Source organism: Saimiri boliviensis, chromosome 11 (assembly GCF_048565385.1).
Source record: "Saimiri boliviensis isolate mSaiBol1 chromosome 11, mSaiBol1.pri, whole genome shotgun sequence".
Lineage (NCBI taxonomy): Eukaryota > Metazoa > Chordata > Mammalia > Primates > Cebidae > Saimiri > Saimiri boliviensis.
The window spans coordinates 38,093,917-38,110,627 of NC_133459.1; the positions used below are offsets into that span (position 1 = coordinate 38,093,917).

Genomic DNA, 16,711 nt, shown 5'->3' on the forward strand with positions numbered 1-16,711 from the left:
TTCCACCATGGCTAAAGTCAGGAGAATTTTTGCTGGGTTATTTAGAGCATGAGTTGGCAAACTTTTTTTTGTTGTTGAGATGGAGTCTTGCTTTGTTGCCCAGGCTGGAATGGTACAGTGGCACGATCTCAGCTCACTGCAACCTCCACCTCCCTGGTTCAAGCAATTCCCCTGCCTCAGCCTCCTGAGTAGCCGGGATTACAGGTGAATGCTACCACACCCAGCTAATTTTTTTGTGTTTTTAGTACAGATGGAATTTCATCATGTTGGCCAGACTAGTCTCCGACTCCTGACCTCAGGCATTCTCTGAGCCTCCCAAAGTGCTGGGATTATAGGTGTGAGCCACTGCACCCAGCTGACAAACTTTTTAAATAAAGGCCCAGATAATAAATATTACAGGCTTTATGAACCATATGCAAAAGACCCATTTCTGTTGCAATCACTGAAAATTAAAGCAGTCATAGATAATACATAAACAAATGGCTATGGCTGTGTTCCAGTAAAACTTTATTCACAAAAACATGTGACAGGCCAGATTTTGCTTGGGGGCCATAGTTTGCTGACCCCCCTGCTCTAGAAAGATGCTTTTCTTCTTAAGCTCTAAATTAATTGATTCTTTTTATTAGTCAATGAGAGAAAAGTTAGGACAATGAGATACGTGTGAGCCAGAGAGTTTCCCCCCCAATACTGTTCTTTTTTGTTCTATTCAAGATTATATCAGGTATTACAGTGTTTTATCAGCCGTCTGCTATAGAGAGATAGCCCTCTCCTTCAACATTTTATAATGTCAGAAGAGAACTAGAAATGTCCACTCCTATTCTATCTTCTCCCTTTTCCCCAATCTTAAGAGAAGCAGACATAAAAGTTTGTTTATGGTCAGCCTATTCACGATCTTATCCCTCTTTATCACGGAAGAGTTGACCTGCCTCCTCTTCTTATACCTTTTATGTAAAGATACCACTGAGGGAAAGCAATTCAGGCTTTTTCCAGTCTTCATCTGTGTGCTAAGATATTACAAAGAAGCAAGCATGAAAAAAATTTCCATGACATCAGATATAAAAACGTAGAGACATAGAGCATCTCATGCATTGGTGCCCTCCCCTAGATATAATATATGAATCCTCTTGTAGGCAGAGAAGAACAGTCTAAGCCTTGTTTTCCTAGTGATAGTTTCCTAAATTATTATGTTCACAAAGGAGGGAAGCTTTGTCTTATTGTTAGCAGTGGCAAATCCATATGGGTCTGCAGTAGCTTGTTTCTTGCCTCCTCAGGTGAAAGAATTTGACCAAGGGGCATAAGGCAGAGGTAGAGACTGAGACAAGTTATACAGCAGGAGTAAAAGTTTATTTAAAAGTTTTAGGGCCAGGCGTGGTGGCAGGCGCCTATAATCCCCGTTACTTAAGAGACTGAGGCAGAGGCCGGGCGCGGTGGCTCAAGCCTGTAATCCCAGCACTTTGGGAGGCCGAGGCGGGTGGATCACGAGGTCAAGAGATCGAGACCATCCTGGTCAACATGGTGAAACCCCATCTCTACTAAAAATACAAAAAATTAGCTGGGCATGGTGGCGTGTGCCTGTAATCCCAGCTACTCAGGAGGCTGAGGCAGGAGAATTGCCTGAACCCAGGAGGCGGAGGTTGCGGTGAGCCGAGATCGTGCCATTGCACTCCAGCCTGGGTAACAAGAGCGAAACTCCGTCTCCAAAAAAAAAAAAAAAAAAAAAAAAAAAAAAAAAAAAGAGACTGAGGCAGGATACTTGATTGAACCTGGGAGGCAGAGGTTGCAGAGAGCCAAGTTCATGCTACTGCACTCCAGCCTGGGTGATAGTGTGACTCTGTCTCAAAAAAAAAAAAAGTTCTAAAGCAAGAATGAAAGGAAGTAAAGTACGCTTGGAAGAGAGCCAAACGGCCAACTTGAGAGATCCAAGTGTGCTGTTTGTCCTTTGACTTGGGGTTTTACATGTTGGCATGCTTCAAGGGGTTGTTTTCTCCTCCCCTGATTCTTCCTTTTGGGTAGGCTGTCTGCATGTGCAGTGGTCTGGCAGCACTTGGGAGGGGCCACATGTGCAGTGTGTTTACTGAAGTTGTACACATGCTCACTTGAGGCATTTTCCCCTTACCAGTCAAGTGTTCCTAGAGGAAGTTCATATACTGGTTAAACTCGGCCACTTTGCCTCTTGTGTGCATGCCTGAGCCCACTCACCCAGCTCCTGAAATCTTATTGGGAGGCTGCTAAATACTAGCTTCAGGTGTTTTACTATCTATTGAGAGCCTGCCTTTCCCTGGTGCCAGCTGCAACCAATCATTATTTTAGTGATACGGTTGAACAACCACCTGACCGTCACCTGATGGTCGCCTGACATTCTTGGAGGCGACCATCAGGTGATGTGGAGGTGGGCAGGGCCTCTCATGCCATGCTCATGCCTGCATAACTACCTACTGTAACATTATGATAAATATTGAAGAAGCACTCCCTGCCCTGTCTGCAAGATTGACTACTCTCAATTGATCTACTCTCAGTTTCAAAGTGATGGAGATCCTGTATAATTATATGCTTTTAATAGTATGAAAACAGATGATTTTAGTGTTAGGACAGTTTTTATTACTTTAAGGGAACAATATATAATATGAGAAAGTCTGAGTGTAATCTTTCACAGTTTAAAAAATAGTATAAACAGCACTATTTGCTCAAAAAATCAAATTTTAGGCTGAGTGTGGTGGCTCATGCCTGTAATCCCAGCACTTTGGGAGGCTGAGTGGAAGGATCACTTTAGCCCAGTAGTTTGAGACCAGTCTGAACAATGTAGTGAGACTCCATGACTACAAATAATTTTAAAAAATAGCCGGGCATGGTGGTATGCACCTGTGGTCCCAGCTACTTGGAAAGCTGACATGAGAGGATTGCTTGAGCTCAGGAGGTCAAGGCTGCAGTAAGCTTTGTATGCACCACTGCACTCCAGCCTGGGTGACACAACAGGATCCTATCTCAAAAAACAAAAATTTTGGCCAATCACAAACAAATTATATATTTTCTCAGTACTGGCCTGTGAGTAACTCATTGCTGGACAGATACAAATAGATATTTGAACCTAAGAAAGTACAATTAGGTACATCTCAGATCAGAAATTCATGTTATACTTTCCAAAACTTTTTCTAAAAATTCATAGCTGGGCACAGTGGCTCATGCCTGTAATCTCAGCACTTTGGGAGGCCAAAGAGGGCAGATCCCTTGAGGCCAGGAGTGTGAGACAAGCCTGGACAATGTGGCAAAACCCTGTCTCTACTAAAAATACAAAAAATTAGCCAGGCATGGTGGTGCACGCCTGTAGTCCCAGCTACTAAACAGGCTGAGGCACAAGAGTTGCTTGAACCAGTGAGGCAGAGGTTGCAGTGAGCCAAGATCAAACCACTGCACACCAGCCTGGGCAGCAGAGCAAGAAAGACTCTCTTTTTTCTTTTTTTGAGATGGAGTTTCACTTTTTCACCCAAGCTGGAATGCAGTGGCGTGATCTTGGCTCACTGCAACCTTCACCCCCCGGTTCAAGGGATTCTCCTGCCTCAGCCTCCTGAGTAGCTGGGATTATAGGTGCCTGCCCAGCTAATTTTTGTATTTTTAGTAAAGACAGGGTTTTGCTATGTTAGCCAGACTAGTCTTGAACTCCTGACCTCAGGTGATCTGCCCACTTCGGATTCCCAAAGTGCTGGGATTACAGGCGTGAGCCACCATGTCCAGCCCCAAGACTGTTTCAAAAAAAAAAAAAAAATCAGATCCTTTTGTAGTTCATGAGCTGATGATTGGGTGTTCACATGCTTGTGTGAGATGTGCTACCCTTGAACCTTGTTACGATGTCGGCACATTACCCATCTGACCAGGAAAAAAAAAATGATTCACAGATATTCTGGATTAACAATAGTATAATTATGCTAGCATAAATAATTAAAAGCTTATGCATTTGGAAATCAAGGTAGGTCCAGTAAAGGAACCTTTTTTTTTTTTAATTTTTTTTCTTTTTGTTAAGGAAACTTAATTCTAATTTATGAGGAGTTTGAAGAGACCAAAAGTGAGAGAGACTTTAATTCTGGTTTGTCCCTACAATCATGAGTGCCAGTTATGAAAATACAGGAAATTAGCCTCTCTGGTACTGTTGGTTTTCTTCCTGGACTGAGAAATGGAAGTTTCATGGTTTTGTTTTGTTTTGCTTTGTTTTTGGTTTCCTTTTTCTGTTTACCTTAGGATTTGAAACAGCCCATGGCTGAAAGGAAATCTCAGCTCGATGCTCTTGCTTTTGATGTTCAGTTCTTTATCTCGGAACATGCCCAGGACTTGTCTCTTCAGCAGAATCGACAGATGCTGAGGCTTCTGAATGAACTGCAGAGGTCCTTCCAGGACATTTTGGAACAGACTGCAGCTCAGGCGGATGCCTTGCAGGGCCATCTTCAACAAATGGAGCAGGAAGCCCTGGTGAAGGTCAGACTGAACCAGCAGCTGGGCTCAGTTTGTTATTTGGGATGTCCACTGTCATTGGGTTTTCTGGCCAGACTCTGTGTATCATGATTGCAGGAGTCTGGGTTTACCAGTTTTGAAATTTCATGTCATGCAGGCCAGTATGGTTTTAGTCCAGGAGGCAGCTATTCTGGCTGTTTTTCTTGCCATGTCTTTGGTTTTACGTGTGTGTGAGAGAATGTATGTGTTTACATGTGTATACATATGCAAGTGTTTTCTTTTAGTGAGACTTTTCCTTCGCTGTATCTCATTGTCTCTGACTCTCAAATGAAAATCGTGTATCTAGTTATTTCCCTACTTTTTCTTTCAGCATTCTTTTGAGGGCTCCTAAGAACATCTAGATACTCTGAACTCTTGAGAAGAAATGTTCTGAAGTCAGTTTCATTCTATTTAATTTATTTCAAATGATTTATAATCAGGTTCCTTGACAATCTTTAAATGACTGACAAGGAAATTTTTATTAGAATCATTAATTTTTGGCTCTTTAAAAATTAATATTATTTTCTTGCACCTTTCCTCACACTGTAGTGCCCAGTGCTTATTCAATCATGGAAAACAGTATGTAGAAGCAGGGATAATACTTAAAAACAAAGAAACAAAAAAACTAACCATCCTACCATCTTCCATCATGACTCCCTTCTTGCAAAGCTCATTTCAATGTAATTACATTAATAATAACATCAAAACCTTGGAATACCGAATGATGTTTATGCCATTTCTGCTGTTTGAAATAGTAAGTTGGCATACAGCAAGATGACATTAGAATTATCATTATCACCAGAAAATTGTCTCAAGGGCTCCTTTATTAAATATTGTGCAAAAAATTGAGATTTTGAGTCAGATTTTAAGGGAATTAGGGTAACCAGTGCCATATGTCCCCTATTACTGTCTCAGTTTTTCAACTGTATTGAAATTGCAGTATACCAATGGAAAGCTTTAGGTTACTTTCCAAAACTGAGCATCTGCAATACTCTAATTCAGGAGCTTATATAGCGTAATATAACCTTTGGATAATTAATGAAGTAACATTGGTCTGAGCCACCTTAAGACCAGACCCAGCCCAGATTCAGGGTAAGCTGCTGAGCTGGAACAGGTGATAGAACTGCATGTGAACATCCTCCCTGAGCATGTAATTAATTCCACAATGCTTATTAACCTTGTTATTGTCAGAAATGCTCTGCTTCTCTCAATATTTGCCCTGAATGTGTGTGTATGTCTCTGTGTTAACTTGTTTGCTTTGCTTTTTTCAGATTCAGTCTGCACCCATCCTAACCCATGAAGATCCTGTTTTACAGCTGAAGAGCTCTTAGGAATTCTCTTCCAGAGCCCTTCTATTTGTCCTAAAGAGGGGGAGAGAGGGCCATTTTGGGCACCTGTTTGTAAGTGCAGGTGACTAAAGCGCCATCAGAAGGTAGAAACTGGTGGAAAATGGTTTTAGAAGGATGGTCAGGAGAACACATCATGCTCAATTGCTCAGTCAGGTGCTTTAATGTCATACAACTGAGATAAAATCTAGAGAAAGGATCAGGTACAGAAACATATTCCCTGTCTCTCTCCTTGGGCCTGGCCTGTTCCTTTGATACTAGTGTAGATAACTAAAGGACTTGGCCAGTTGGTTATTCTTGGGCACTTTTCTTCCCAAAATAGTAAAATCTAGCCCCTCATGCCTGGGGTGTAATCATTTTATTTAACGAGTCTGCATTGATGAGACATTTGATTTATAAAGTCAGCTCAGTTATTAAGAAGCTTAATTAGCTTATGAATTATCCAGGTCTTTGATTTTTCTTTCCACTCCAATTCTTCTACTTTTCCATATTATGTAGCAAATCTTTGGTTCTAGTGGAGGGATTGATCAGAACCACTAAATTATTATCATCATTATCATGTGTGGATTTCAAGCATCTGGGCTCTTTGTTCTCTATTTCCAAAGATAATAATAGAAGTCTGGTGAAGGAGCTCTCAAACCAAAACCTGAAGTAGAAGCATTCTGTCTCATAATTATCCTGATTATTATCTAGTCCATAGACCCAGATCAGTGGACTGTCCAAATGAGGGGAGCTTTCCGAATATGAGTTCTGTGCCTTTTCCTGTTCTAGTCTCCCACCAACTTTCCATCCTTCAGATATAACCTTCCTGTTTTACATTTCAGGGTTTCTTGTATTTGTAAAATATGAATTAATAAATGTCTCTTGACCCCTTTGCATTTTAATTAGACCCTGCAGAAACAACAAAATACCTGTCACCAGAAACTGGAGGATCTTTGCAGTTGGGTAGGACAGGCAGAAAGAGCACTGGCAGGCCACCAAGGGAGAACCACTCAGCAGGATCTCTCTGCTTTGCAGAAGAACCAAAGTGCCTTGAAGGTTAGTGAGAATCTTGTCAGTTTTTTCTTTTTCTTTTTCTTTTTTTTTTGAGGCAAAGTCTCTCTCTGCTACTCAGGCTGGAGTTCAATAGTGTGATCTTGGCTCACTGCAGCTTCGACCTCCTGGGCTCAGGCAATCCTCCCACCTCATCAGCCTCCCTCAGGAACTGGGACAAAGGCACAAGCTTTTAATTTTTAATTTTTTTTGTGGAGATGGGTATCAATCACTATATTACCAAAGCTGACCTCGAACTCCTGGGCTCAAGCAATCCTCCTGCCTTGGCCTTGGCCTTCACCTCTCAGAGTGTTAGGGTAACAGGTGTGAGCCACCACGCCCGACAATTTTTTCATTCCTTCGACAGATATTTAGTGCTTAAGGGTTGACAACAATGGTAAACAGACATCATTCCTGGCCTTGTGAAGCACACAGTGTAGCAAGGCAGGCAGAAATTATACAGGTTATTACAAAAATGAGCATAAAATTATTAACTGTTATATCTATAAAGGAAAACTCATATGAGAACATATACCAGAGAGACCCAATCTAGTTTAGGGTTTCAGAAAAGATTATCTTGAAGAAGTGTCACCTAAACTTGAGAAATGAAAGATACGTTGGGGCTAATGCATGAAGAGGTAGGAGGAGGAAGAGAATATACCAGGCAGAGGCTTATGTATTGGTCTTGAGACAGGAATGGGATTGAGCACAACATATTCAAGAACTGAAAGAAAGCTAGTTCAATTGGACTGCAAAGAACAAGAGTAAAATTAGGGAAAGATGAAGTTAGAGAGGTAGATGGGACCTATATCACTCTGAACTCCATAGGCCACATTAAAGATAAGGAGTGACTCTCAAGAGAGTATAACGGCCCATCAGGCCTCCACTCTGCTAAAATTGTGTTGTCAACTGCTCTTTTTTGAAAGAATGATCTCTTTGAGGATAACGCATTACAAAATGAAAACACTTCTCATACTAAAGTTTATGGACAGTCTTCTTTTTTGGCTTCACTAAATATTTGCTTAGAAAATAAAATAAAATTTGTTTGCATTGATTTAAGCCTAAACCTGAAGCAAATTGTTGTCAGGGACTATATACAGGACTATCTGTCATCCTAGCCATTCCATCTTTATACCATTAGAGGACTTAGAAGCACTAAAGTTGAAGGCTCTACCATTCCTATTTTCTTGTGTTAAGGATTTACAGGATGACATTCAGAATCATGTCACCTCATTTGCCACTGTTGTCAAGGACATTGAGGGGTTCATGGAAGAGAACCAGACCAAGCTGAGCCCACGTGAGTTGACAGCTCTTCGGGAAAAGCTTTGTCAGGCTAAGGAGCAATATGAGGCTCTCCAGGAACAGACACGGGTGGCCCAGAAGGAGCTGGAGGAAGCAGTGACCTCAGCCTTACAGCAGGAGACTGAAAAGGTAATAGACTGCTATGACACTTGATATTTTTCAAAAAAGAAAATTTTGGTACCGACACAAATAAAAGACAATGAGGGAAAATGGTCTTATAGAACACACAGAATCATGAGGAAGAGCTACTTCAGGAGCTAGTCTGTTTTTTGTTTTTTGAGACGGAATCTCTGTCACCTAGGCTGGAGTGCAGTGACATGATCTCAGCTTAATGCAACCTCCACCTACCAGGTTCAAGTGATTGTCCCGCCCCAGCCTCTCAGTTACAGGTAGCTGCGATTACAGGTGCCCATCACTACGACTAGCTCATTTTTGTATTTTTAGTAGAGATGGGGTTTCACCAAGTTGGCCAGGCTGGCTAGTCTGTATTTTTACAAGAATCTTTTATTTTTACAAGAAACATCCAGGAGGAGAGGACAGTTGGTTAAAAGTACATATTGCTCCCCCAATCCCCAAACATCTTGCTATCTGTATACTCATTCCTCTGACTAATTGAAAAAATAGCAGAACTTAGGGAGGAAGGGTAATATTCTGAGGAGGAAAAAAGCAAATTATATATATATATATATATATATATATATTTTTTTTTTTTTTTTTTTGATACATAGTTTTGCTCTGTTGCTGAGGCTGGAGTACAGTAGTGCAATCTCAGCTCACTGCAACCTCTGCCTCCTGGGCCCAAGTGATTCTCGTGCCTCAGCCTCCTAAGTGACTGGACTACAGGTGCATACCACCATACCTGGCTAATTTTTGTATTTTTAGTAGGAATTGGCTTTCACCATGTAGGTCAGGCAGATCTCAAACTCCTGACCTCAAGTAGTCCTCCTGCCTCAGCCTCTCAAAAGTGCTGGGATTTACAGTGTGAGCTACCATGCCCAGCCAAATGATGTATTTTAAGATGAGTCTAGACTGGTGATCTAAGATTACTAGGGAAAAATATCTATGAATTCTTAGCCAAAAGCTGTCCCCAAGCTGCCTTTATAGTTATGATGGGAATCGTGGCACTGGGATAAACCAAAGAGAAGCTAAAATCTCAAAGTCTTCTGCACCCCACTCAGCACTGGTGGATTGAATTTGAATCCTGTGTTTAGCCTTGGTTGCTGACACTAATGAGGAAGGTAGAGGACATGGAAAAGAAAAATAAATTACCTGAAGCTGAATTTTGAAATAGATGAATATATAACTTGGCATAACCTTTTTCATTAATTAAAATACTTGTAGAGCCAGTAAATAGAATTTCAGAAGCAAGTTGAAGGATTAAATGTTTCCCTATAGTCTCAGGTAAAAGAAAAAATTTAAAAAGAGCTAAATGTTCTATTTAGTTGAGGAAAGGATGAAAGAAGTTTTTCTTTCCTTTAGGAAAGAGCAGCCAGGTAATTGAATGTGACTATGCTGTTTCTTACCCTACCAAGCCAGTGCAGCACTTCTGTGTACCCTGAAAGATTCTGTGAAGCTTTGCTGGGGTGGCAGGACTAAATGATCTCTTAATAAAATCTTTCTAAATCTTGGGATTTGTTTTGTTTTGTTTTTTTGACACAGTGTTGTTACCCAAGCTGGAGTGCAGTGGCATGATCTCAGCTTACTGCAACCTCCACCTCCAAGTTCAAACGATTCTTGTTCCTCAGCCTTCTGAGTAGCTAGACCACAGGCATGCACCACTACACCCAGATAATTTTTTTGTATTTTTAGTAGAGATGAGGATTTCACCGTGTTGATCAGGCTGGTCTCAAACTCCTGACCCTTAAGTGATCCACCAGCCTCAGCCTCCCAAAGTGCTGGGATTACAGGTGTGAACCACTGTGCCCTGCCATTTTTTTTTTTTTAAGCAGTAAGATACAATGGAATGTAGAAATATTTTTTAATATTTTTTTAAAATATTTTAAAAGATAATAGTTATCTTTTGTATATGCAAAAACTGTTTATACCCAGTCTTAGAATTAGCGTAAAATTCGCTCTTACTTAACCTGTGGTTGTATCATTGAGTATATAAAGCCTTCTTACTAGACTTCCTCTGTGGCTTTCAGAGTAAAGCAGCAAAGGAACTGGCAGAGAACAAGAAGAAGATAGATGCTCTCCTGGAATGGGTAACTTCAGTAGGATCATCTGATGGACAGCTACTGACCAACCTTACAGGAATGGAACAGCTCTCGGGAGCTAGCTTGGAGAAAGGAGCCTTGGATACCACTGATGGTTACATGGGGGTGAATCAAGCCCCAGAGAAACTGGACAAGCAATGTGAGAAGATGAAGGTGAGGGTGTTAGCTTATCCTCACAATGCTAGAGAAATTTCTCCTGCCCTGAGCAAGTAACCACAATCACGTCGCCCCTAAATCCAGAGAGCACATCTCAGTTTGTATCTCTTTGATGTCTCAGCAGCTTTGACACTGTTGTCTACTCTTCTTGAAATACTTTCTCTTGGTTTCCATAATACTACTCTGTCCTCACCATCTTTCTTACTTTCCTCTGGCCAAGTTTTTCAAATACTGATGTTTCCAGGTATATCCTAGGCCCTCTTTTTATCTTTCAGAATATACTTTCCTTGGGCAGTCTCATCTACTCACAACACTATAATTGCCATTTGCATTAATGAATTCTGTGTATACATTTCCCTCCAGCCCTGATACCTGTCCTGAGCCTCAAACCAGTATATAAATCCATCTGCCTATTTGCAGCTTGGGCCCACAAGCACATTAGCATGAAAATGGAACTCCTATTTCTTATGATACTCCTCCCACAATCAAATGTTCTCTTTCCTGTATTCCTACTTCATTGTCTGAACTGGACTTCATCCTAGATTCCATTCTCTCACTCTTCCACATCAAATCAGTCATCAAATCTCATGCTAATAATATTTCTTTCATAGTCAGCTACACTTCTTCATCTTTATTGAGATATTGTAGTTTAGACCACTATCTGCTTTCACTGGTATTATTATAGTAGCTTCTACTGGTCTTCTGTCCTCTTGGATTTTACCTTCCATCCATTCTCTTTACTACCAAGGAGTTTTTCTAAAATGCCATATCCTTGCCTAGCCCTTTTTATGGTTCCCTGTTGCCCTCAAGATTACATAGTTAACTCTCCTCTCAGCTCCCACCCACTGGGATCTAGTCTACTTATTTGGCCTTATCTGTCACCTTCCTTTATACTTGAGCATTTGCTTATATTGGTCCCTTTCAGTTTGTTAGCTAAACTGTGCTCTCACTTTCCTCTGACCCTTTGCATGCTCTTGGAACTTCCTTGCTTTTTCAGTGTATAAAGTAAGGGAGAACCCCAGCTATTGGTTAATTTTTACTCATTCTTCAGATCTCAACTTAGAGTTCTTCCTCTAAGAGGCCCTGATTCACCACCGCTCACCAAATTTAGGGTATATACTCCCTCATATGCTCTTTTTTTTTTTTTTTGAGACAGAGTCTCACTCTGTCATCTAGGCTGGAGTGCAGTGGCGTGATCTTGGCTCACTGCAACCTCCATCTCCTGGGGTCAAGTGATTCTCATTCCTCAGCCTCCCAACTAACTATGTTGGCCAGGCTGGTCTCAAACTCCTGACCTCAGATGATCTGCTCACCTCCCAAAGTGCTGGGATTACAGGTGCCCACCCTATATGCTCCTCTTATACCCTTTCCTACGTTGTATCATTTCTCATTCTATATTGTTTTCTTTTCTGCATTTCCCTCTAGATGTTAGGCTTGAAAGCACACACTGTTTCTTAAGGCTCCCTATTCTGTAACAAAACAAAACAAAACAAAAAAGCAGAAGTCACTCTTACTGTTTATTTCTACTCATTCATTTCTTCATTTAGCGATACTGAATACCTGCCATATGCCAGGAATTAGAAATAGGCCAGTGAGCCAACCCGTTAAACCATCTTCAAGGGCATCAACTGGCATATACAGGCACATTCTCTTGAGTGATTGAAAGATTACATGTTTAGGATGCTTACAACACATGGATTATATATTTTAGTAGTAGCACCTTTGTAGCAAGAACATTGGCTTACCTGGAATACTTGTGTTCAGTGGCCTGTGTGGACCATTGTCATATTTTGTATTAATAGGATTTCTGCCTCTTACATTATGCTTTTTGAAGGTCCATTATAATGTGTCCCCCAAAGCCCTGGTAGTCTTATGGAGGACAGAGCAAAAATGATTCTGCTGTCATAGGATGTCTTCTGACACCTTTTGCCTTCTGACACTGGCAGCAGTCAGCCTAACCAAGTGACATCTCCATTCCAGGAAGGAAATTGCCTTACTTATAGGTGTATGGATTAGAAGGTGAAAATGGAGGACACCTGAGTGATTGTAGTATTGTCCCGCCTTCACTGTCTAAGTGAGCAAGATATATTTGTCATTCCGGCTTTCTTTTTTCCTTCCTTTTTTTTGAGACAGAGTCTTATTCGTCACCAGGCGCCAGGCTGGAGTGCAGTGGCGTGACCTTGGCTCACTGCAACCTCCACCTCCCGGGTTCAAGCAGTTCTCCTGCCTCAGCCTCCTGAGTAGCTGGGACTACAGGCGCACGCCACTATGCCCAGCTAATTTTTTTGTATTTTTAGTAGAGACGGGGTTTCACCATGTTGGCCAGGATGGTCTTGATCTCTTGACCTCGTGATCCACCCACCTTGGCCTCCCAAAGTGCTGGGATTATAGACGTAAGCCACCGTGCCCGGCCTTTTTCTTCTTTTTTAAAGAGATGAGGCCTCACTTTGCCACCCAGGCTGAAGTGCAATGGGACAATCATAGCTCACTGTAACTTTCCAAGTCCTGGGCTCCAGTAATCCTCTCCAGTAGCTAGGACTACAGGTGTACACCCACCATAACCGGTTAATTTTTTTTTTTAATAGACAGGATCTTGCTGTGTTACTCAGGCTGGTCTCAAAACACCTAGCTTCAGTGATACTCCTGTATCAGCCTTCTAGCCACTCCAGTTTTCTTGAAATAATGTGGGAGGCTGAGGCTATCAGGTTGCTGTTGATACAGGCTAAAACTAGACAATATTCTGTAGTCCTTCTCTAGGTAATTGCATAAACAGTATAGGTAGTCACGAATACTGACAACTCCCACTGTCTTCTAGACTCAGGAAGAACATCTTACGTTTCAAAACAAAAACTTAAAACTCTCCTCAAAGAAGTCATATTCCATTGGAATAAAAAACAGTCTATGTATAGACAAAGTACATACAAATGCAAAGTACAAATTATTTATGTTACCCAGAAATACAGTTTACTCTCTATTTATTGAATTAATTAATTTTCCAAGTCTTTCCTAGTAGGGACAGTCTTCATGGACACATGAGTGACATATTTCACAGCTAAGAACTTTGTTTTTATATTGCCATTATATGATGTATTCAGCCACCCTTCCACTAATGTAGATGATTATTAGTTGTCCATTTGTACAGTTTAGTGAAGAAAGTCAGGTTTTTTGTTTTTTTATTGAGACGGAGTTTTGCTCTTGTTACACAGGCTGGAGTGCAGTGGCACGATCTCAGTTCATTGCAACCTCCACCTCCTGGGTTCAAGCAATTCTCTTGCCTCAGCCTCCTGAGTAGCTGGGATTACAGACATGTGCCACCATGCCTGGCTAATTTTATATTTTTACTAGAGACAGAGTTTCTCCATGTTGGTCAGGCTGGTCTCAAACTCCCGACCTCAGGTCATCCACCCACCTTGGCCTCCCAAAGTGCTGAGATTATAGGCATGAGCCACTGCTCCTGGTTAGAGAGTCAGATTTGAGTCACAATTCTATTCCTTAACAAACTGCATGACCTTAGTCAAGACATATAACGTCTTTTTCGTATTCACTTTTTTTAATATGGTATCATATTGTCTACCTACATTATAGGTTGTGCCACAAAGCAAATGAGATAATACATGTAAAATCTCTTTGAAAACCATAAAGTCCTATACATGTCAGTTCAAAGGGGATTAGCATATGGAATACTGTTTAGAGAGTAGATGATATTGGTGATTTCTGAGCAGCTGGAAAAGTGATCTCTTGAATAGAGATAGAGACCTCTCCCTACTTCTAGCTTATAGGTAGAAGGATCCTTAAAGATTCTAAGTACAGTTTAAGAATCAGCATCTAAATTAAAGGGCTATGCCTAAAACAAGGGGCTGAACCAAATAAAATGAAGTTAACAGGGAAAAATGTCAGATGGAACAAAACAGAGAGGTATATGACTTGACAGCAATGTGGGTGGAAAGATCAAGGCTTAATGAGAGCAGACCTCACACGGAGTATGAAGTCCAGTCTTGTATACCCCAAAGTATTGTGGATTCCCTACTGATTGTCCTTTGTTTGAGGGCTTTTTTTTTTTTTTTTTACCAGGCCCGTCACCAAGAATTGCTGTCCCAGCAGCAAAATTTCATTCTGGCCACCCAGTCAGCTCAAGCCTTTCTGGACCAGCATGGCCACAATCTCACACCTGAGGAACAACAGATGCTGCAAGAGAAGCTGGGAGAGCTAAAGGAGCAATACTCTACTTCCCTGACCCAATCAGAGGCAGAACTAAAGTGGATGCAGACACTTCAGGATGAGTTGCAGAAGTTTCTGCAGGATCATAGGGAGTTTGAAAGCTGGTTGGAACGATCTGAGAAAGAGCTAGAGAACATGCATAAGGGAGGCAGCAGCCCTGAGGCCCTTCCCTCCCTGCTAAAACGGCAAGGAAGCTTCTCAGAGGATGTCATTTCCCACAAAGGAGACTTGAGATTTGTGACTATCTCAGGACAGAAAGTCTTGGACACGGAAAACAGTTTCAAGGAAGGCAAAGAACCATCAGAAGTTGGAAAATTAGTAAGGGACAAGTTGCAGGATGCAACAGAAAGATACACTGCTCTCCACTCAAAGGTAAGGGGCAGTTCTTGGCATCCATGGTGAAACAATCATGGCAGCCTTCACATGATGTGGGTGGTTTCTGGGGCTCAGAATAAGAACCCCAGGCCAGTGGGAGAGCTGATTTATACATGGACCACAGGCAGAGGGTGTTCACAAACAATGCAAAAAATGTAGCATACATAGGCCTTTGGCATAATACCTGATAGCTAGCTAATACCTAATACCTAGCACTAGTATATTTCACACTGATGGTGAAGGTGGAAGTGTTTACCTTCCTGTATCCTGACCAGCAGACTTGGGCTCCCAAGAGACATAGCACGTAGAAGAAAGTTAAACCAATTGCACAGTCTTTATTTCTGGACAAAGCGCCTAGGATAATCTTATCTTTCTTCCTATCTAAAGAATTCCCTCTTTCTTCTAAAGTTTAGAATCCAGTCAGTTCCTTTTACCTGTCTTATGCCTTCTTGCCAACACTTCTAATCCCCACAAAAGAACAGTTTTTGCACCTCTTAACCCCTACCTTTGTTTGTAACCTGATGTTCATTTCTTTGGTGGCTTGTCATACATCTCATTAAATTTTCTGAATATATAAGAAGGTTGAGGTGAATAGTATGGAACAAACAATGGGGACCCACACTTATAGATTATTGCCACCCATCTATTCATAAGTTCTGGAACCACCCTTATCTGAAGTTACGGTATATTTTCTATAACAAAGTCAGGCCTCTTCTTTGGCCAGCTACTGTCTTTGGCCTGACCTTGCTTAAGTTGGCTTAACTTTGCTTCTCTGATACAGTGTACACGATTAGGATCTCACCTGAATATGCTGTTGGGCCAGTATCATCAGTTCCAAAACATTGCTGACAACCTGCAGGCCTGGATGCAGACCTGCGAGGCCAATGTGGAGAAGCTCCTCTCAGATACTGTTGCCTCTGACCCTGGAGTTCTGCAACAGCAGCTTGCAACAACAAAGGTAAATCAGGACACAGGCTGTGTTGCGGTGTCAAAACCTTGCATTGCATGGCCTAAAGTATCCCAAAGTAAAGCAAATGCTTACACAAAATAAAGGCAGTGGTTGAGATGCCTTGGATGAGATCTGAGTCCTAAACACTTGCTTCTAATATCTATGGCTATCAGTAAACTTAGAATTATTTTGTAAAGCTACTTAGTAGCTCTAGATTCCTAGAATCAGCTTTGATTACTCATTCAGATGTTTTTCTTTCTTTCTTTCTTTCTTTTTATGGACAAGCAGCAGTTACAGGAGGAATTAGCTGAGCACCAAGTACCTGTAGAAAAACTCCAAAAAGTAGCCCATGACATAATGGAAATTGAAGGGGAGCCAGCCCCAGACCACAAGCATGTTCAAGAAACTACAGGTATAGAGCAGCAACAGTAATAGTACTCCCTTAATTCCTAGTATGTACCTCTGTTCTGCAATATGTCACATTGTGTTGTACAAATATCTGTGATCCAAGGCTAGAGGCTGAGAATATAAACATGAATACACATATACTGTCATCAAAGAGCTTATCCTTTAATGAACTTTATTCTTGTATCACTGAAGGACCTTCACAGTCTGGCTTCAGTCCCTTTTCCCCAGGC

The 16,711-nt window shown here is 41.4% G+C and overlaps 1 protein-coding gene and 1 non-coding gene across 24 annotated transcripts in view; both read left to right on the plus strand.

Annotated features, from left to right (window-relative positions):
* Positions 1 to 16,711, plus strand: part of LOC101042315 (microtubule actin crosslinking factor 1) — a 393,287-nt gene that overhangs the window by 245,065 nt on the left and 131,511 nt on the right. For 17 of the 23 annotated variants that reach the window (XM_074380572.1, XM_074380574.1, XM_074380570.1 and 14 more), the window contains 7 exons: positions 4,231 to 4,464; positions 6,714 to 6,863; positions 8,055 to 8,288; positions 10,304 to 10,528; positions 14,603 to 15,121; positions 15,906 to 16,082; positions 16,362 to 16,485. In XM_074380572.1, the coding sequence (XP_074236673.1) occupies positions 4,231 to 4,464; positions 6,714 to 6,863; positions 8,055 to 8,288; positions 10,304 to 10,528; positions 14,603 to 15,121; positions 15,906 to 16,082; positions 16,362 to 16,485 (1,663 nt within the window). The remainder of the gene's footprint in view (positions 1 to 4,230; positions 4,465 to 6,713; positions 6,864 to 8,054; positions 8,289 to 10,303; positions 10,529 to 14,602; positions 15,122 to 15,905; positions 16,083 to 16,361; positions 16,486 to 16,711) is intronic. The other 6 variants (XM_074380581.1, XM_074380582.1, XM_074380577.1 and 3 more) reach the window with 1 other exon arrangement.
* Positions 3,765 to 3,867, plus strand: LOC120366249 (small nucleolar RNA U13). Its single transcript, XR_005580980.1, has one exon. It is a non-coding gene; the product is annotated as a small nucleolar RNA U13 (small nucleolar RNA).